Source organism: Aethalodelphis obliquidens, unplaced genomic scaffold (genome assembly GCF_003676395.1).
Source record: "Aethalodelphis obliquidens isolate GAN/ISIS:26980383/991018 unplaced genomic scaffold, ASM367639v1 scaffold82, whole genome shotgun sequence".
Taxonomy (NCBI): Eukaryota; Metazoa; Chordata; class Mammalia; order Artiodactyla; family Delphinidae; genus Aethalodelphis; species Aethalodelphis obliquidens.
The window spans coordinates 5,401,565-5,423,207 of record NW_020838026.1 but is presented as its reverse complement, the minus strand read 5'-3'; the positions used below and the strand labels follow the sequence as shown (position 1 = coordinate 5,423,207).

Genomic DNA, 21,643 nt, shown 5'->3' with positions numbered 1-21,643 from the left:
GTGTTTTTTTTGTTTTTTTTTTTTTTTGCGGTACGCGGGCCTCTCACCGTTGTGGCCCCTCCCGACACAGGTTCCGGACACGCAGGCTCAGCGGCCGTGGCTCACGGGCCCAGCCGCTCCGCGGCATGTGGGATCTTCCCAGACCGGGGCATGAACCCGTGTCCCCTGCATCGGCAGGCGGACTCTCAACCACTGCGTCACCAGGGAAGCCCCAGATGTCTGGTTTTCGTTTTGTGTTTTTTCTGTGGCCCTCAAATGTCAAGTTCAGGCCCAGATAAGGTGCTAGTAAGGTGACTCTACTTAGTGAAATATGACAGGGCTCATACAAAGAGAGAGAAGAGCCACATAACCACACTCCTGTCCAGGTGCCAACCTCCGTAGGAATGAGAATGGAACATAGATGAAGGCACCCAAGCAGAGGAAGGCTCTCTCCATGGGACTAAGGTGAGCCTGTGGATCGTCTAATGACCCTGGAATCTGCTGGTGGCCCCTGACCGTCGCATGGCACAGCATGATTACGTTTCACTGTAAGAATCAGACATAAAGACAGAGGGTTGGTTTGGGTTTCTCCTCGGGTATTTGATAGCTTGTTGGGAGCAGAGACTGCTGGGAAAACAAGTTTATGCCTGCACAGAAAAACAGTTCCCAGCTGAGATAAAATGTTTAACTCGGCTTCAGCAGCTTATCAGATTGAAACATCCCCTGTACCTTTGGCCTGCCACCCCACCCAGAAAAGCTATGTTTTTTCGGCGCTGGGTTGCCTTAGTTTAATCACAGAACAAAAGCTGTAGCCTCAATACAAACATCACGTTCAGTTGTTCAAGGACCTGAAGAAGGACGATCCTCCTGCCTCTCTCCCTTGAAAATGTTGTGAGATGTTCTCAAACCCACTCCATTATTTCCCAATTCTCCTAAATTTGCTTGTATTGTTCCTTCGCAGGAAGGTAGGCCAGAAGCTACCCCACGAGTCCCCATCACTACACAAAGAACACAGGACAGGAAGTTCGAGTGAAAAGACCTAGGTTTAAGGAAACAAGTGATGTTGAGGAAACCACCTAACCTGTCCTCGTTTTACAGACAAGGACACCGAGAGAACATGCCCTTCCCATGTCCCAGGGTTGTTTTGAGAGTCCTATGAGAAAAACGCAGTTTCAAGCACTTTGGAAACAAGGAGGTGCTGTACAGATGAGTTATAACTGATCAGAGGCAGGTTTAGACACTCCAGGACAGCTGCTGCCCCAGGGTGAAGACTGGAGGGAAACGGTGAATTAGCAGCATATATTGGGGCGACACAGTCTGGTGTACCCCGCCCCCCACTGCTGTGTTTATAAGCCAATGCTTGCATCAGATCTGTTCTGAGCCTGCTGTCTCTTTTCCCTCTATACACAGGTGCTCACGTCAACACGTGTGAGTGGTTTGTGTGCAGTTACACCGAGATCACGGTGTGGCTTCGGGGAAGGCTAGATTCACCTAGTTCTCGACTCTGCTTATATTTCTTTTTCAGCACAAGCTGAAGGGAAGGGGAAAAAAGAAAAAGATAACACTTCTGTGCCCAGAGGAGTCTAATTTGGGTCTCTCCTGGGCATTGCAGAGTGGAAAATATCCTTAAACAAAGGAAGGGATTATATGGAATAAAAGTGCTAAGCCCGAGTTCTGCTCCCTGCCCCCCCCTCCCCCCGTCACCGCGTCTGCGCCAGGGCTTGGAGCTGGTGACCACAGGGAAAGGGTGGGCCTGGGTCAGAGAGGGCAACAGGCTTCTAGGCTTACAGTCAGCTGGAGGGCACTGCTGACTGCTGGTAACTGCAATTTATTTTAAGAAGAAATTCAGAAAAATAAGCGCAAAAACACCCAAGTTTGCCGCCTGCTGCTGTTTCTATACTCAGCCAGGACTGTGGTACATGAGTCACTTGGTCCAGAAAGGTTGGAAGAGGCTGGTAGGGGAGGCCATGTCATTACAAGGTTGCAACACGGCGTCCTGACATAACCCCAGTTTCTGCTCCAGATGGAAAAGGTGTACCTCGCGACTGCAATTCCAATCTAGTTAGTGGGCAGAGAAGCCTGCTTATTAAGAAGCTCTGAGAAACGAAGCTTGGATGTGGCCGTGGATCAAGACAGGGTGTCTTAAGATTATCAGGAAAAAAAAAAGAGAGAGAGAGAGAGAGAAAGAAAGAAAGAAAAACTCTCTTGTTGCTGGCTGTGGGCACTGCTTGTTCAAACAGTACATGAGTCTAAGATAAAGTCTGGGATCAGAACTCTGCATACCAATAAGCTTCAGGAGTAGAGACTAGCTAAAGATTAAAACTGGAACCTCCAGTACACGGAAGAAAAAGAAACTAACATTTATGGAACACCAGCTATTTACCAGGCACTGTCTACGCCGTGCTGTGATTGGATGCCCAGGTGATGGCATCGACGTTGCACCACTGGGCACGCTCCTGGACCTACTCTCAAAGCCACGCCCCCCCGGCTCCCACCTCACCCTGCCCCCATGCATTTACCTTTCTGCAGGATCTCCAGATGCTCCCACAAGATGTCCCCAACGAAGTCTGGAGCCAGCTCGAGAAAGCAGTCTTTCCCCAGCGCGCAGAGGGCTGCCCCATTCATACAGAACTTCTGGAAGTCCACACCCTTTAGGCTGAACTCATTGACGGCCCACATCACCCAGTCCCGAACATGGGTCTCTGTCCACTGCCGGGGGTCTGCGGGGAGAGATCAAATGACGTTCCAGCAGATCGAGCTCTTAACTCTTCCCCGAGCCTCAGAGACAACACGAAAGCATCTGACCTTCACTGAGGATGTTCTCGGATTCACAGAATTAGGAATGCCTGATGGGGCATCTTCCATAACCCTCCCCCCACCCCCACCCCCGCATCCAACAGCCCCATCTTCTCTATCTTGCCAGCTAGAAGATCACTGTCATCAGCTAGAAAGGAGCAGAGAATTCTCCACCCTTAGAATCTTCAGACCGAGATTCCAGGGATCTCCTCTTTCACTGCCTTATTTCCATCAGACTTTTTTAAAGCCTGGGACAAAGGAACAAATGACTTCTTTAACAGCAATAATAACAAAGTCAAGTGTGCTCTGGACGTTGCACTCACCTCTCCCTGCTCTTAACTCTTATAATTTACTTGAGACCATTATGCTTAATTATGTTTATCTTAATCATGGCTAGCCCAGTTGTCCCTGGGTATCCAAGGAGGATTGGTTTCAGAACGCCCTCGGATACCAAAATCTGTGGATGCCCATCTCCCTTATATAAGAGGGCAGGTTAGGGTACAGTCAGCCCTCTGTATCCGCGGGTTCCTGCATCTGCAGTTTCAACCAACCGAATCCGACCTGTGGTTGGCTGAATCTGCCAACGAGGAGCCCTCGGAGGGCTGACTGTACTCGTCACAGCAATTAGTAACAGGAAGCCATTCGAATGATACTTGGTAATAACGACATCATTAGGTACCTGTATTATACCAGATACCCTTCAAAATACATACACATCACAGGCCCTGCGTTGAGTAGAAGTGTAGGACAGACGACATATAATCTTCACGCATGACCCCTGTTTTAACATGACTACACCAGCTAATGACACTTAAAGAGCTCAGATGATGGCAGGCTGTGATGCCTACAGCATGCCTGCTCTCAAGGTCACCCCCTTCAATCTAGACGATGACTTTATGAGATGTTGGAAAACCCAGGGGTCAGAATTCACTGTATTCTGCCTTGTGATTGGGCATTGCTGTCAGCTGAGGTTTGTGGGAAAGTAGAATACGTGGAAAGGTAGACAGACACACTCATAGAATCTACCGAAGGCTTTCGTCTGGCAGGGTGGAAGCCTCTCGTGCAGCAGTAGCACTGGCCTGGTCTAAAGACAGCTTTTGTTTCTCTGACTCAATAGAAAAGTGTTCTTTCTGCTCTCAACTGTTCAGGAAATGCTGCTTGGTCAAGGCTTAAGTCTTCCCCCATCAGTTTTCCTTTCTGACAACGCAGGTCACTTCCCCTTACATTCCTGAATAAACCCTTTTGGATGAGAACACCCAAAGGTAAACACATTTCACCAAAGGACACGGAAAAGAAAAGAGTAAATTCCCAGAAATGCAGGTCATCGAGTTCATCCAATGGCGGCCCAGAATGACTCCAAGGCCATGCCTTCCAAACTTGTCTGTACCGTGGAGGCACTTGAGAAGCTTCAGAATTACCAATGCGACCAGCAATTGTGACTTAATTGGTCTGGGACCCGACCTGGACTGTGGAATTTTTTGGCGATCCCCCGTCTAATGTGCAAACAAGTTTGGGCACCACTGCCCTAAAACCAAGATGGCAGGGGCAAGCCTGGGAGACGAAGGAGCATCAGTATGCGTCTATGCTTGTTCCAACAGAGGTCTGCGACGATCTGTGGCTGCTGACTGAAGCACGCTGAGTAATAATGTCTATCTCACTCAACAGGTGAGAAAACTACCCATACCTCAAAGTCTGATCCCATCCTCTCTCCTTCCAACTACAAAACCTACCTTTTGGAATTCCCAGCCGTTGCTGCTCTTTAGAGAAACCACTGAAAGTAGCTTTCAAGGCTTGAGACATCATTTCTTTGCTGCTTGGAGTTAAGAGTGGAACATCTGCACATTCCATATCTGTAAGGAAAAAATAGCACATGAATACTAACAAAAACGAAGTAGGTGATGGATGGTAGCTAGACGGGTGGTGGTGATCGCTGTGCGATAGACAGAAATATCAAATCATTATGTTGTATACCTGAAACTAACATAAGGTTACATGTCAGTTATACCTCAATTTTAAAGATAAAACTAACTAGCTAATTAACCACCCATAAAATATCATGGAGCATGAATGGTCTGAAGAAGACAAGCTGAGAAATAACTGTAGTAGCATCCTCACCAGGGCAGGTAAAATTTGGGGGGCTTTCCACAATGTGGTAGGGCCCATAAAAAAAACCCAAAAAAACAAAAAACCTGACTCTTGCCTCATACGCCCTGCCTCTCTGACAAAGTACGTTTATTCTTTCTGTATAGCTCTGCTAATTCCCCCACAGCCCCTACCCATCCTTCACACTCACTGAGAATATTAATGTTTCTACGCACTTGCTGTTACCTATGAAAAGGAAGTAACAACATCCGTTCAATAAATAATTATTTAGCATTTGTTACATGCAAGGGATTAGCAAAAGAACAGTGAACAAGACAGTAATGATCCCTAGCCTGATGGAGCTGGATATCAGATTCTGGCAGGGAAATCAGTCATTAAAAAAACTATTTACACAATTAAACGTTCAGATACAATGTCAGTAAGGGCTTCATAGGAGGAGTAGAAGATGCAGTGTTAACACGTAACAGGGAGTCCTGCAGGTCTGGAGGAATCAGAGGCGGCCTCCTTTAGAAGTGAGATGTTTGACCTGAGACCTGAAGGATACACAGGAGTTTTTTAAAAACTACTCCAGACCAGTGGTTCTCAAAGTGTGGTCCCCAGACCAGCCATATCAGCATCACCTGGGAGAACTCAGCCCCACCCAGGCCTCCTGAATCAGAACCTCTGAGCGGGCGGAGCCCGGAAATCCGTCTGTAACACAGAATCCAGGTAATCCCGATGAGCACTAAAATTAGAGGGCTGCGATCCGAGATGAGAGAATAGCACAAATGAAGGTCCTGAGATGGGGGAAGAGGGGAACCTTGGCCTGTTTTAGTATCAGAAAGATCAATGCAACTGGAGCAGAGCGATCAAGGGGACAGCAGCTTTAGAGGAGGCTGAAAACGTAAGTAAGGAGTGTGTTAAGGAATTTATAATTGCATCCTGAGCAAAACAGGCATTGAGAGTTTTATGCAGAGGAATGACATGACTACATTTTGTTTGAAGAATATCATCTTACGGTAAGTCTATTTTTATTTTATTTATTTATTTATTTTTGGCTGCGTTGGGTCTTCGTTGCTGCGCGTGGGCTTTCTCCAGTTGCGGCGAGCGGGGGCTACTCTTGGTTGCGGTGCACGGGCTTCTCATTGCGCTGGCTTCTCTTGTTGTGGAGCACGGGCTCTAGGCACATGGGCTCAGTAGTTGTGGCTCATGGGCTCTAGAGCGCAGGCTCAGTAGTTGTGGCGCACGGCATGTGGGATCTTCCCGGACCAGGGATTGAACCCATGTCCCGTGCACTGGCAGGCGGATTCTTAACCACTGCGCCACCTGGGAAGCCCCAGGTAATTCTATTTTTACATTTTCAAGGAACTGCCATCCTATCTTCTCACAGTGGCTGCATGATTTTACAGCCCCCCCACAGTGCACGAGGGTCCCACCTCCTTGCCAACACTTATCTTCTGCATTTTTTACAGTAGCCATGCTAATAGATGTGAAGTGGTATCACATTGTAGTTTTGACCTGCATTTCCCTAATTATTAGGGATGTTGAGCATCTTTCCATGGGCTTATTGGTCATTTGTGTATCTTCTTTGGAGAAATGTCTATTCAAGCATTTCGATCATTTCTAATACAGTGATTTGTCTTTTTGTGTTGAGTTTTAGGAGTTCTCTATGTACCCAGAAGAGCTGATAGCAGGGTCTTGAAGAGATATTTGTATGCTCATGTTAATAGCAGCGTTATTCACAGTAGCTAAAATGTGGAGGCAACCAAGTGTCCATCAACAGATGAGTTGGATAAGCAAAAGGTAGTATAAACACACACAGTCCGATATCATTCCGCCTTACAAAGGAAGGGAATTCTGACATATACTGCAACGTGGATGAGCCTTCACATCATGGTAAAGGAAATAAGCCAGTCTTGAAAAGACAAACTATATAAGGGACTTAGAATTGTCAAATTCATAGAGACAGCAAGTAGAATGGTAGCCTCCAGGGCCTGGAGGGAGGAAGGAATAGGGGGTTGTGTCCTGGGGACAGAGTTTCAGTTTTACAGGATGAAAAGAGTTCTGGAGGTGGATGGTGGCAAAGGTTGTGCAACATTATGGGTGTATTTAATCCCACTAAACTGTAACTTAAAAATAGTTATGTTGGTAAATTTTAGGTTATGTTCACTTTACCACAATTTTTAAAAATGGGTTAAAAAAAAAAAAAGATCGCCTTAGCTGCCGGTAAAGAATGGCTTAGGAGGTTAACTCCAAATGGATGCAAGAAGACTTGTTAAAAAGCTCTTGTATCAGTTGTGGTGAGGGATGATGGTGGCTTTAGCTAGGAAGATGGCTCTGCAGAAAATGTAAGTGGTCAGATGTGACATGCATATAGGAGGTAACACCTATAAAACTTGATTTATGTAGGTGGTGAAGAAGAATGAGGAATCAACATCTGCAGATCCACAAATGCGTCCTCCTTTGCTATTGCCACATGCATCTTTATCTCTGCTGTGTCCCTCTTGTACTTGCAGACCATGTTCAAAGCCAAGATACATAGATATGGTTCAAGTTAAAAATCCTCCAAATTCACCTCAGGCACAATTTCCAACAAAAAGCAAACAAGCAAAGAAATGACTTGAGAATTCCTACTAGCTGTCCTGTGACCTTTAGACAGCAATGCACTTTACTGCAGTAATTTCCAGAAGCCCGCTTGCTCACCCTGAATCTTCAGTGTATCATATGAAACTGACAGAAAATGGCGGGGCCACTAGAGAAGTTCCTCCACCAGCCATCTTTAACCCTGGCTAGTTAAAAAGTTCCCTGGATGTAAGTAACGTGTTACTGGCTGGATAAAATGGAAACATAGAAGGGAAAAAAAATGATAATTGGTGACCTCTGAAAAAAGAAACAAATATATTGCCTCTGAACATCAAAATGAATGGAAATTACGTGGCAAGAAAGAAGGGCAGGCAGCTCTTTCCCTCAGTTTGCTTTGAGCGGTGCTATCAGGAAACTGCCCAGAGTCTGCCCTGTGCCCTCGAAGAACAGAAGGGTTCACTGCTGTGGCTCTCCCAGGCCCTGCACTGAGGGGGATCTGAAGTTATAGGGAGTGGAGAGTTTGGGTTGCCCTGGGACATGCCCAAAAAAACCTAGTGGAAAAATCAACACACTTCCAGGAAGGTTGACAAAATGCTGGAAAATCCCAGATTGTTAGGGGGGAAAAGTAGGGGGATGGGATAAAATGTTGATTACATAACATCCAGCCCTTTGAACAATGGAATAATCATCACATGAGTCACTAAGAAAGACATCAGTGCTCCCCCTTCGTCCCCACTCTCCTTGCCCAAGAACAGCTAAGGGACAGGTCCAGGAGATCTTCCCTTAGAGTGGAAGTCAGTTTGACTTTAGAGAAAAGGGCTCTCTATTTAACCAAGAGTATCGCTTCTGAAAGAAGGAACAAATGCAGCAACCCCAGCTCCCAACACAGGAGTCAATCAACAAACGCTGGATGAATTCAAAGTCTTCCAAATTTGAATCAACTTTCCTTCCCTTCGCTCCCATCCAACACCAATTCATGAACTTGAACTGTGTGGGTTTTGTTGTGTGTGTTTGTTCCCTCCACTGGATCTATGACTCGATGAAAAGGACTCTACTGATGGCAGAAGTGGGCCAGGAAAATGCATGTGGAAAATGTGGGCCAGGCCAAATGGACCAGCAGTGGTTCTGCTGCAAACTGGAACTGAAGGATGAGGCTAGGAGGCCCCAGACATCTTCTGAACAGGAAAGCCTGGACAGTTGGATGCCAGGGTGATGTGAAGGCTGAGGATGACAGCAGAGAGCCCGGAGTCTGCTTCCTATCACAGCAGTGCCCCAGCAGTCCGGCCAGGACAGGGCCTCTGGGCTGACAACTCCCCATGCAGGTTTCCACTTCCTGTCAGGGAGCCGGCACTTCCAGGTTCTGGCTTGTTCTCTCCAAGGGAAGCAGCTGGAATTAACCTGTGCCTGTCCACCTCAGCGCCATTCTCAAAAGCCTGGTCCACACGGTCCTGCATGGCACCCAAAGGCTGTGCCCCTGACTGGGGACTCAGAGCGCTGGGTCTCTGGAAGAGGTGCTCCCAGGCCCGCTGGGGAAAGCCAACACCACACACTTGGGACACCTGGACTTGATGAGCTCAGGAGAAGGCGTACCAGTGCCTTTGGACCCAAAGGATTCAGACAGGAAAGTCAGAGTTTTATCTATCTTCATGAAGTGTGGAACGGAAGGTTTAAAAAAAAAATCAAAACTCTTCTATAAGTGAATGAACAATCAGTCAGGATCGTCTTTTTTAGTAGCACAGGCACTGCATGTAGATGATGATGAATAACCACTTTCCAAAGTGGTATTAACATAAAACATTAAACTCTCATCATGAAGAATATGAATGCAAAGATGCCCTCTGTGTTGCTCATTCATTTTTGTGGCAGTTCTGTCAATTACACTGACCAATAAAAATAATGAAATCATTACACAGGTGGAGAAGCTGACATGGTTTGGCCCAAGCAGGCATCTCTGTTATTCTGACCACACCTTATCTCATTACCTATTAAAATACTTTTCTATTAGGTACCAAAAATATTTCTAATTTTGGCAACAGCATCTATAAATTAATCAATGCTCCACAGAAGTTAACTAATTGTATTTTATGGACAAGAACTAAAATTGCCTTTGTGCTAATAATTGTACTTGCAATATCTTGAATTGCAATAACACATTTGTTTCAAAATACTGGGCACCTGACCTGGAAATATACTCTGCTGATATGGTGGAGGCTCTAAGTACATTTATGAAACATAAACATATTACAAGTATATTCGATTTCTGACCCAGGGGTTATTCCTCAGGACCCTAAATCTGAGTTAATATTTATAGGAACCACCCAGATTTCTGAGAGGAGAGTTGTACAGAAGCTAGTGAGCAAATAACGGTCCCAAACTCTGCCCAGTCAAGACTGCACAGTATCAGAGTAGAAATTAGCAGATAGTTTTTCTTGACTCAGTAGGAACACAATGAATTGTGGCCTTTTCAATGCAGGGAAACATCTGCTTCTTTTTCACTGTGATCTAATCCTGAACAAAAGCTTATACAGCCCAAGGATGTTTTAAGTCAAATGTGGAACAAGGGTTTCAATTCACTCATAATGGAACTCAAAGTTAAGGACTGCTCGGCGCCCAAGAACCCATCAACGACATGTCACGTGACTTTTCATACCACTCTATTAAGTCGTTTGAAACGGAACGGCTCGTATCAGCAATGTTACCTAGAGTCTAAGCCTGAAGTGGCGTTGGTTCCAGGAGAAGTTCAAGACCTATGGCCTTGCTGAACTGAGATGTTCCTCCTCTCACCATCCTCAAATAAATGGCAGGAAGACTGGAGCATCTGGGACCCGAGGGTGAGGCGATGGACTAGAGGTCCAAGGTGCACATTCCAGTCTTGTGCAGCCATTGGATTGGCCAAAGCCTGGTGGGTTACCATGACGACACCGGCCACGGGTGGTGGGTATTGCCCCAGTCAATAGCAGCAGGAAAGAAACACCAGGAATGAATGATACGCCTTACATCTGAAAACCACTACGGTCCACCGAGACCCTTCCCATATACTGTTCCCCAATATCCTCACAACATAAAGCTTCCGGGGGGCCTGGGAAAGTATTACAGGACCCCCACTCCACAGATCAGAAAACCAAGACTGCAAGAGATCAAGAGCCTGCCTTAAACTCCACCTTTCAACTCTCACACGTCCAAGGTCCTTCCATTCAATGCCACTGCGGCTGCAAACAGGAATGGATCAGAAATCCAAGAACACTAACATTTCTACAGCTGAGACACAGAAAACGGGACTTTTATTTCTCAGTTTGAAAATGAGATACACTTGAGTCAGTAAATTAAAAACTTAAACAAAACCATTTCTGGATCGAAGAAATCCAGGATTTCATATAGCTCGCCCCATAAAGACATAATTAAAAGCCATTGACAGAACCGACTGTAATCTTTTCCTTTCTTGGAACCAAGGGTCTTGAGGCTTCCTTCCTTCCATACAAAGTAACACACGGTAAATGACAAGCTGGCCTCCTTCCCTGTCTGTGTTCACCCCTGAGTCACCCTGATGCGCAATTGTGCACATAATATCAGGTTAATTAGTTACATAAAGTCTGGCTGAAATAGGTTTCTTAAAGTGAAAGGACCAAGGAGAAACCTTCTCATTCATACAGAGAAGACGAAAAGGACACTTGTCCCAAATGGAAAGAGAAGATTCTGAAGACAGGGGGAAAAGACACAGCGGGACAACGCACTGGGCTTGCTGCCTTAGCTTGCTGGTCAAAACCCACGGGTTCTCAGTTCTGCCACTTATGTAATCACGCTGGGTACGCCACTCCGTCAGTGCATTGTTAAAAAGAGGTCTGTTGATAGGTAGTGTCTATATCCCTCATGGGGTTTTAAATTTTTCATTACGCCCATTTTTAAACACACACCAAGGTAGAGAGACTAGTATAATAAATCCCTCTTCAAAATCCATCAACACTACCAGTTTTTATTTCGTCTCCTCCCCACCAACACAGAAGAACTGTAAGGCTAATCCCAGGCAACATGCCATTTCACCCACAAATATTTTATTGTCACGAGGATATTCTTGAGATAAAGGAGGATCATACTATGAAAGCTTACAAGAAACAGATAAGCTCGTGGAAAAAGAAAATAAGGGCTTCAGATTACTTTCCACGGTGCTTAAATCTACGTCTACGTTTCATTCATTGGTCCACTCGGACCACAGAACTTCTTTTAAAGCAACATTATCACGATCTGGAGAGTGATGAAGTTGGATCAGAGAGGGATGATTTCAAAGCAGGGCAGCCAGCCGTTCCTTTGACCACCACGTCCTACAAGCAAAAGACTGCAGAGGTAGTTCCTCCTGACTGCTAAGGTCCTCGGGCACTTACAACTGTAACTACGAGTGGGCAGAAAGAGCTGAGGATTTTGGCCAGCACCCAAAGGGCAGATGTCAAACTGCCTAGAATAAGAGAGTACCCCTTCAGATCAACAGAAATGGCAAAATGGCTGTGGTCAGTGACTGATTCTGAACAATCAACATTGTCCTTAGAAAGTCGTTACTGGTCCCTAAGAGAATTTACCCAGTGAAGACACTAATATCTCAGAAGGCTGTGAAAAGGAATCTCATTCAACCTTTCTCTCATTCATGCAAGGATGCATTGGAACTAGGAAGGAAGGGTCCTCTTTGTCCTACACTCCTGACTCCAAATCCCGTTACAGGCGCTAGAAACTTGGCAAGGCAGGGCTTCCTGTTGAGGAAGTCAGTATAATCCACAAAGCTTCTGGCTGAGGCTAATGCAAAGAAGGGAAACGTGTCCCTCCTCGGCCCCTCGACCCCATTTTCGCAAACCTAATGAAGTGACAAAGTGATGAGAGACAAGCAGGACCCTTGGCTCCAGCAAGAGCTCAGCAAGAATAGCTCAGCGCCGTGGTTGGACCACCCAACCCAACCAAGCAGTCCGTCGCTGCCCCAAATGATGGGACACCCTGACCCCAAAACAGAGTTTTCGTATCAGTCAGGGAAACACGACTGGGCTTTGGTCCTTCTCTTGATACCAATGCCCTTGAAGTCACCAGCGAATTAAAAAAAAAAAAAAAAAAATCTCTGAGGGATGGAGGACGAAGTTGCACAGAAAATCCCCAATTCACCCTCCAACGACCCGACCGACCAAAACTTCGAGCCAGTCTCCAGTTACTGCCTCGGGGAAACGAAGCGCGCTGCTGGGGTACAGCGTACCGACTCAGAGGTAGATGCCTCTTCTCACAGGGAACTTGTCCCAGGACAAAAGAGATGGTCCTCAGAGAGGCAAAGCAGGCTGCAGACTGCCCAGGGAAGCCTGCCTCGGGCCAGCAGCTGGGCCTGGGAACCAAGGCTGCAGAGACAGCCGAGGACCCTGAACATCTGTAGGAAGTGACTTCAGTCCTCTCCCTTCTCCCCTCACCCACCCCTGTCCCATCCCCCGAAAGGAGTTTTAACACATTATTACCACTGAAGTCCTGAGGATTTGGTGACTCACCAGGCTCACACATGGTTCCAATGAGCCCTTGACCATTACATGGTAGGGGACCGGGAAAAACAAATGAGAGCGGTTGTAATTCGGCAGCCAGGAGCTTAGACCTGCCAGACAAAAGGGACTGTGGGCGTGTTCCCCAATTCGTTCAGGCACCTGACATGCACAAGCTATTTTTAATCACTGGATTTATTTCTTTCCTCCCCAACCCCTCCTCCAACCTCCACCTCAGCAAATGTTTCCAAGTCAGAGCAAAACCCAAATCAATCCCAGGTGTTCAGGGAAACCCAGAGAGGCTCTTCCGTTCCAGGAGCTGCGCCAGAAAGCAGAACTGCCCCCTGGGTCCTGCAGCTACGTTTTCTTGCTCTTTTCCTTACTTAGAACAGTTCAGATCTCCCACCCCAAACATTGGGCACATGGCCTGAAAGAGGAAATATCTGAATGAATGGGCCCTGCTGGAATGGCTCCTAATTCTGTGTTTTCTCCAGCAGCCCTGGCAAGTGAGGGTGTGTGGGAGAGTCCTCGGGGACCACTGAGAGCTCAGGAGCATCCTTCACTCGCTAGGATTCTCTACCTACCCGGCAGTGAGGATTCAATTAAATATGTGTGAAAATACCAAAGCGTAGTAGGTGTTCAATAAATTATTGGTGACTTGAACTGAAAAGTGTCTTGTAAAATAGAAAGACTAAAAAAAATATACGATTTGATTTCCCAAAGCTTAGAGAGACAGCAAGGAGAAGGAACCTGGCGATTTCCCCAGGGACGTACGACCAAGCAACTGAGAAAATGAATGTAAAAATCAGATTCTGAGATATAAATGGAAATTGACATCCCCTGAATCTGGCTGTCTGTTTTAGCAGACAGACTGACTCCTCACCTATTCTGTATCCTCCAGTCCGCTATGGGGGAAATCTTCTTTGTAGCAGTAATCATCTAGAATATGTGTTTTGCCATGACAACACCTCGCAGCTCCAGGATCCAGGGGACCTAAGATGCCTTTTGGTGTTAAAAACTTCCTAAGAGTGCCAGCTTAGAGTCTATATGGCACAAAACAAAACTGTAATTTTGTGCTCAAAACTCTTTTCTTCATGTTTGGTATTTACCAGAAGCCAAGCTGCATTTTACTCAAACCATACATACACCCTTAAATGAATGACATGCTCACAGTTTAAAAGAATGTTTTAGCTATTCAGATTAGGATTCCTGCATAGAAGGCCCGCCTCAATAGGGTACTTCAAAGAATAAAGTTCTTTAATGGTCATTCAAAGCCATTTACAGAACATATCACATGTTTCAAATCATTTTCTACATAGACAAGTTACACTTGACTCCACACCAGGCATTTTACAAGTCCTGGATGTCCCAGAACAGTGTCACTTCTTTTGTCACGGAAAACACAGAGGCAAGGTCTCTATATTACTCTGGAAGAAAACATACATTGGGTCCTTTCAGCTTCAAGGTTCGCAGAGAGCCATGGTGCATCTCACTGGTTCCCCCCCATCCTTCGATTTCTGAGCCAGGGCAAACTCCTGCCCCGTCCTGCCTTCAATTAAGATACTCATGACAGGGCTTCCCTGGTGGTGCAGTGGTTGAGAGTCCGCCTGCCGATGCAGGGGACACGGGTTCGTGCCCCGGTCCGGGAGGATCCCACATGCCGCGGAGCGGCTGGGCCCGTGAGCCATGGCCGCTGAGCCTGTGCTCCGTGGCGGGAGGGGCCACAGCGGTGAGAGGCCCGTGTACCGGAAAAAAATAAATAAATAAAATACTCATGACAGGGTCAGAAGGCTTTTGGCAACAACATGGCAAAGGACAGCCCCACTCAAGAAGACTATGGAAAATATTTGACATCCTACATCTTGCTATTATCCCAGCTTCCGCGATTTCAGTTTACATCTTACTCTTTGCTGCTTCACCCTCTGAGGCCCCGGAGATGCTGCTTCAGCAGGCTGACCAATGCATTTCCATGTCACTTGATTTCCACCTATGATTTTCAGTGCTGCTTTCTGCAGTTTACATTTTAGAAAATGTTTTCTCCCCTATTCTACTATGAGCCTGAGGACAACCAAGGGTTTAGTATTCTCTCTGTCACATAGGTGAGGGTATGAAGGCTCACAAAGGGTACTTCAGTGATTGAACCAAGATGATCAGGCCAGTTGACTGATCTTACCAGCACTCAAACCCAGAGCACCGGGCACGAAAGCCGGGTATTTTCCACCCGTACCTGTTAACAGAGTTAAAAGCAGGGGAGGCAGAAATGGACACAAAAACATTTCCTTTCATGTTTCTCCGTCATTTTCATTACAGAGAAAGTAATGACAAAGGAAGCGCGTCCACCCCTGGGACTCTCCTGGCAGACGGCAGCTGCAACACCAGAGTTTGTGGCTCCCACCCAGGACCCTGAGTCAGAGGCCCCCCCCCGCGGGGCCCCCTCCGCACTTGGCCTGGGGGCAAGACGGGCACGGAGGGGGCGTCTGAGCATTTCTAGGAAGACCGGGCTGGTCCAGGTGAAGGATGAGTTTTCTCGGTGGGCAAAGGAACAATCTGGGCAAACAGATGGAGTGGAGCCCCTTTATTTAGGCTGGAAGAGGTGGAGTTTTTCTGCACTTTTGAACTGTTTTCTCAAGGCCTGCCTCTCCCTCCCACGCAGGAAACAAACACAGAGACAGGCCTCTTCCAGTGAGGGCTCTAGTTGCTGAGGGCTGCCTGGGAGAGCAGAAGAGGGACTTAGGAGCAACGCAGGAGGAGTGGGGGCGAGCGGACAGGGAGCAGCTGGGAGAGGAGATGAGAGGCAGAGCGGGCAGTGAAGATGGGGGAGGGCGGATGGACAGCAGAGAAGGGAACACAGGGAAGGAAAGGGAAGAGCAGAGGAAGCCAATACTGGAAAAATTTAAACCAGAATAAAGGGACACATGGCAGAGTGGAAGTGGGCTGGGAAGGGCCAGCAACTTACTCCCAATTAATGATGTTCAGAAAGCAGCATTTTTCCATAAATTTTGAAAGGAAATTCTCTCTCGTCTTTCTTATTTATTTATACATTATATAAATATATTTTCAAACCAAAAAAATGGGCTGTTTTTTCCAATGGGAAAAAGCCTTGTTTGAGATGAAAGCTGGTCTTCAAAAACCCCTTGGAGGAAGCTGAAACCCCACATGTCTCGGTGCTACAGAAAGAAAAACAAAGTGGACATTCTTCCTGTGTTCTAAGGCTTTTTTATGCAGATGTGTTTTTCTTTTAATAAATAAATCTGGACAGAGAGGGCAAAAGCATACTCATAGACATTCACACAGTGCAACTGTCTGTTTTCAACCCAGGGAAACCGCAGTGAAAAATAAGAATATCTATGTCCATTTTCCCAGTACAGAGACAAATGATCTCAAAATGCCAACCGTTTTCCAAATGCCAACCACAGGCACTGAAGCAATACGCTCTATGTGCATGATTCCCCCACCCCCCCGCCCCGCCAAGCTTCCCAGACCCACAAAGGTTTATCTGCAGAAGTAATGACAATCAGAGGTAGGGCAGGATCTGGGACAGGATGGCTACACTCCCCAGGAAGGCCTGGAGGGGTCCTTCAGTATAACTCCTCACTTAAGACATTCAGCCACTCTCTACTTTTTGAGCCACTCAGTTTCACTTAAGGACTGCAATAATTATTTTAAAACAACTGCATACACTGAGTTAATGTCTGCCTTCTTATGAGTTCCAACCATTGGCTCCAGTGCTGTTGGCTGAAATCAAACAGTACAATTTTAATCTTTCTTCATCTATCAGCTTTTCAATATTTTTACTCATCCCTTTATCATCACTTCCATCCAGGTATTAAAATTCCTTGGTTCCTGCAACCATTCACAATGGTCTGGTTTGGCCATGCCTCCACCCAGGGTCACCCCTGTATGTCCGTGTCCCTAAAGAGCATCATGAACATTCACAGGTGAACCAGACTTCTCAGGAGACAAATGAGAACACGGAGATGACCAGCCTACTCCCACATTTCTATTGGTGCAGACCAACCCCGATCTTTCTAACAGCCATACTGCAAAAGCCACTCACTCGAAGTGCTCCGCCAGACCTTCTCCATAGGCGCCGCGATTGAGCCAGCTCTGCACTTACTGACTGAGTCTCATTACCCTCATGCAGAGGCTGCACTTATCCATACTGAACTTCACCTTGTTTGGATCCATGTTTCCACACGTAGAGATCTTTTTTGTATCATGAATCTGTCCTCACCCTATTAGCTTTGCACCGTTTGAAATTTTGAAGTATACGTTCTGCATCCCTCTCTAACCTGAGCCCCTGATAAAAACGTTGAAACGTCAACGACCAAGTACTGTGACCCATAACATAACACCAGAGACGAGGCATCATTCCAATACTGACACGTTAATCAAGACCCTTTGGGTTTAGCTGCTCAACCAGTTACAAATCCTCCTGCCTTTACAGTCATTGGATCCACAGGTCCACATCTTGGCCACAAATCATGCAAAGACTTGGACAAAATCTTCAGTGGAGTCTGTTGATCTACCAGTTGGGGAGCTCCAGACAAGTGCAAAGGCAGCTGAGGGAAATGGGGAAGCCGGGACTCTGATCCCTGCACAATGAAAGAGGGAAAGAAGGAGGAGAGGGGAGGGGGGACGGGGGGGGGAGGGGGGGGAGGGGGGGGGGGAAGGGGGAGGGGAAGGGGAGAGAGAGAGCACAGAGCTTAAAGCTCTAGAGCCACAGCCACTTTGCTTCCAGAAACAATGGGCACTTAGAGAACAATGGCTGCAGACAAAGTCTTGGTCTATTTTTATCTGCCACTGTGAGTCCCAGACAGGAGGAACTGGATTTCTGCCCTGTACGCACAGCTCCAACTGGATCTGGGCTGGGAGGAAGATGAGGTCACCCAGAACACTGCCTGCTTAGAAATAGGCTCCTTTTTCACTCACAGAGTAGTTTCTTCTTAGCCTAAAGGATCTCTTTAGCCAAGTGAAGAAGTGTGCGTGCCTACTGCTAAAATACAGCCACCATGGAGAAGGGGTAGGTCCAGACTGTAAGTGCTGCTCGGCCCAGCCCAGAGCAATGAAGGCAGGGGTGCACGGAAAGCCTGACCACTAGACGGAGGTCAACTCTCTTGTTCCCGAGACAACAGCCCCGTCGGTCCCGTCGGGTCTGTTAATGACACATGGTTGGAGTCCCTCTCGGAGTGTTTCTTCATGGGAACGTTCCCTCCTCATTTCTTTGGTGCATAAAGAGGCTGAGGGCTGATCTTCACATGTATGTGTGCCCCACATCTCAATAAAGGCCTCTGACTCCCCTTTAGTTCATCCTCTTTGGACAGTCTCTCTATTTTCTGGAAATGCCATCTTCTGCTCTGACATAACTTTGGAGTGACAATTTTAATCCTTCCCAGCTGTGTTACTTATAGTCTTAATCCTCCTAGAGGCTTACTAACAAGGACCAGCAATGGTTGCATAAGCCTGTGATAGACACCAAACCGAAAATGAGCAGAGCCTGGGCCTGGGCTGGGGAAGGAGGCACAGGGACCCTGGAGCAGGCCCTGCAAGCAGCCCTCCTGCCGCAGGGCTTCACTGTGAGTTTCCACCGAGGGCCCCGGCACTGACCGGCAACTGACAGAGTCAGTAACTGCACGCCCTGGATCCAGTCCAAGCTTACAGACTTCTGAATCCTAACTGCGAAGCTGGAATCTCCTAAAGGCAAGACATCCAGGGATTCATACAGACACCCCCCTAAGGAAAACTTTAAGCTCCCCACGCATGCCTACGAGTTCCTGCCATCAACCTCCTTGCTCCTGGAAAACCAACACTAAGTAGGTAGAAAGGAACCTGAAAAAGATCCCTTTCGTCCCTTCCATTGAAATAGCTTAGGGTGTTTCACTGAGAACATCCCAGGTAATGTCACCACAGCGGGAGGGAGCTGGAGACAAGCACTTAAATGTCGTATAATTTAAAAGCTTAAGCACAGAGCGGGCAAGTGCTGCACACAGCTGGGACCGATGTAACCAGCGAGTGACTAAAAGTGACGCACTGTGTTCCTTCCCACACTCTCTTCGCTGGCTTCAGGAGTGCAGGGATCCAGATGTTCAGGGGTCAGACCATCTGTAGGGTGGCCTGGTGAACCTGAGATACGAGGATATCTGAGATGCCACCTACAAGGCCACGACAAGCAAACACCCCTATACACTGTTGTCCTAAGCAGATGGTGGAGACTGAAACCCAGTTGAAACATATGACCACCTAAAAGGCACCAAACTGTGAAGATCTGAGTGGGTACCTGGGCCATCCAACGTGGTCCAGGACCTCATTCAAACACTGCTTCCTTGACTTCTCCCCCACCCCCTGCTCCCAACAGGCTAAGTAAGCATCCCCTTCTTCTCCAAGGGCCCTGCTGACTCATCCCAGTGTCATTCAAGAGAACCACGTGGGAGCCACATGGCAGGAATATAGGGAGAAGGCAGAGGAACACACGTTCCCGCCCCGAAGAGACTGACATCAGAGAAGATGCAAAACTTCCCACCCATAGTATATTTGGCAAGTGCACGAGACAGCGCTTCTCTGCACCTATCACAGTCTTCAAAGACGCCTGCTAAGTGCACCAAAATGCACACCAGCTACATGCACCAAAAACCGATGCCAGTGCCCTAACGTGGAGCATCTGGAATTTACAGCATCAGGCTTTACATGTTCAACAACTCGTGAAATAAAGGCCCCACTCACTCAGTAAATCCAAATGTACATCCCTAACGAGGAGTCAGAAATCCTGTTGCTTTAAGGGTTTTAGGGAATAATCTGAGTCCCAGCTCAAGTTTCCTGAGCTGCCAGGGAGGTACGTGGAACCCTGAGAGACAGCTTCAAGGGATTATGGGTCCTCTCCCTAAACCATGAGGTTCCCTGCTCAACCTAGCACCTGAGGCTGCTTCCAGGTATTCCTGATCTAGAACCTTGGCCCCTCTATCTCTTCAGCTTTGGCCTTCTCCACGGCCTTGGGTAGGAGCTAGCACCTCACGCACACACTGCTTGCGTGTTCACACTCTCCCCTGGCTCTGTGCCGCTGTCTTGCCCTCGCTGTGGTTACCTGATGCACACAGCTTATCCTAGGCCAAAAAGGGAAAAGAGGAATTCACAGAATTTGCTATAAAGCTTTAACAAGTCCTTGGAGGGATGTTCCCCTTCCTGGCAACTCGACGTAATTACAAGATGAATGAGAGGAAGCCGCCGTAGAGATGAGGGTGGGTGAGCGCCCGCCCTGGTCAGGTGGCCCACAGGACTCCCGGTCCCGGAACATGCAGGATCAGAAGGGACTTGAGACATCACCTAGTTCAACCCCTTTCTCTTACGGATGGAGAAAACGAAGCTCAGCGAAGTGACATCACGTGGTTACTAATTAGAGACCTCTTGGCTCCATGCCAGTATTTTTTGTCCTCTGCACCACTGCTGTTTCCTTATCGTGGTGGATTGGGAGAGAGACATCTCCCTCCTGTCTTTGCTTGCTATCAAGCCCTGGTCATCACTCGAGACAAACTCTACTGCTCCCCAGGTTCGTAAGAACAGAGGAACAAGCCATCCAAAGATCTAAAAAGCACGGGATATAACGGGCCCAGGATGGGATCCGCTGCTGCTCTAGGTTATAAATTTTCAATCACGATGGCCAGGCTCTACGGTAGAAGAGCTTCCTGCCAGCAGGCATCCCAGCTGAATGCCAGGGATCATAAAGCAAGAACCTCCAACACCCAACTTCAACTAAACGAAACCACTCTGCGTAACAGGTCTAAAATTTGAGGGTGCCACTCCTATCGATCCAGAAAGAGTGAAGGCGGCAGTTAATTTCAGCGATCCAGTGACCTTCATCTAAAAAGCACTGAAAGAAGAGGAGAGCACCATCGTGTCATCCACAAGGTCTGTGACGCAACCATTCCAGTCCTGCTGGAAGGGTAAAGAAGACATGGTGATAGCAATGAGGGGATACAACCAACCCCACTAACAAAGGCAGAACATAAAATCAGGGGCACTGGCCTGTAAGTTGAACCTGATGCATCTAATTAACAAGGCCATAAGTCTAACTCAAAAAGGCCAGGTCCTGGAGCAATACAAGCAGCTCCTGTTCTAACTGCAAATGCATTCAGAGTGCAGACAGCTAAGGGTTGTGCTGTGGTCTCTTGTAGCCTCCACAGGTTTTTTTTTTTTTCTCTCCTTTCAGAATGGGGCCCCAAACAACCAGCCCGGGGCATTCTGGCAGCCCTAAGGCGACCCCAGAGTCTCGCCCACATTGGCCCAGAGCAGACAGCATCGGAGGCCTCTCCCAGGGGCAAACCCAAGAGGCTGAGAAGCCACCAGGCAGACCCCATCTCCAGATCAATGGGTCTGATAGGCCAACGGGTGGAGAGCAGAGAAGAAATGATCAATGCAAAAGGGGAGGGAGCAGAAGCCACTGTCCATCCGCAGCCTCAGGTGGGAAAGGGAAAGACCCGGTGCGGATACACAGCCCTCATCCGCTGCTGCTAAGTGGCTCTGCCTCATCAAGAAGCCATTAGGAAACTTCAGCCACCACAGCCCGAAGCTCCGGGGCTGAACAGCCCTGCAGCTAGTGAAAGGGCTCATTATCTGTGCCCAGACAGACACTAGCTTCCTACACGGCAGAGCCAAAACAAGCGAGCCCCCAGCTTCCCGGGTCTGTGGGTCCGTGCTTGGGCCATCAGGGGAGAGCAGTG

General features: G+C 47.6%; 1 protein-coding gene across 4 annotated transcripts in view; it reads right to left on the bottom strand.

Annotated features, from left to right (window-relative positions):
• The window catches only part of ETS1 (ETS proto-oncogene 1, transcription factor), a 113,781-nt gene that overhangs the window by 28,283 nt on the left and 63,855 nt on the right, over positions 1 to 21,643 (bottom strand). For all 4 annotated transcript variants that reach the window (XM_027093004.1, XM_027093006.1, XM_027093005.1 and 1 more), the window contains 2 exons: positions 4,506 to 4,625; positions 2,499 to 2,699 (listed from right to left, as the gene is read on the bottom strand). In XM_027093004.1, coding sequence (XP_026948805.1) covers positions 2,499 to 2,699; positions 4,506 to 4,625 — 321 coding nt within the window. The remainder of the gene's footprint in view (positions 1 to 2,498; positions 2,700 to 4,505; positions 4,626 to 21,643) is intronic.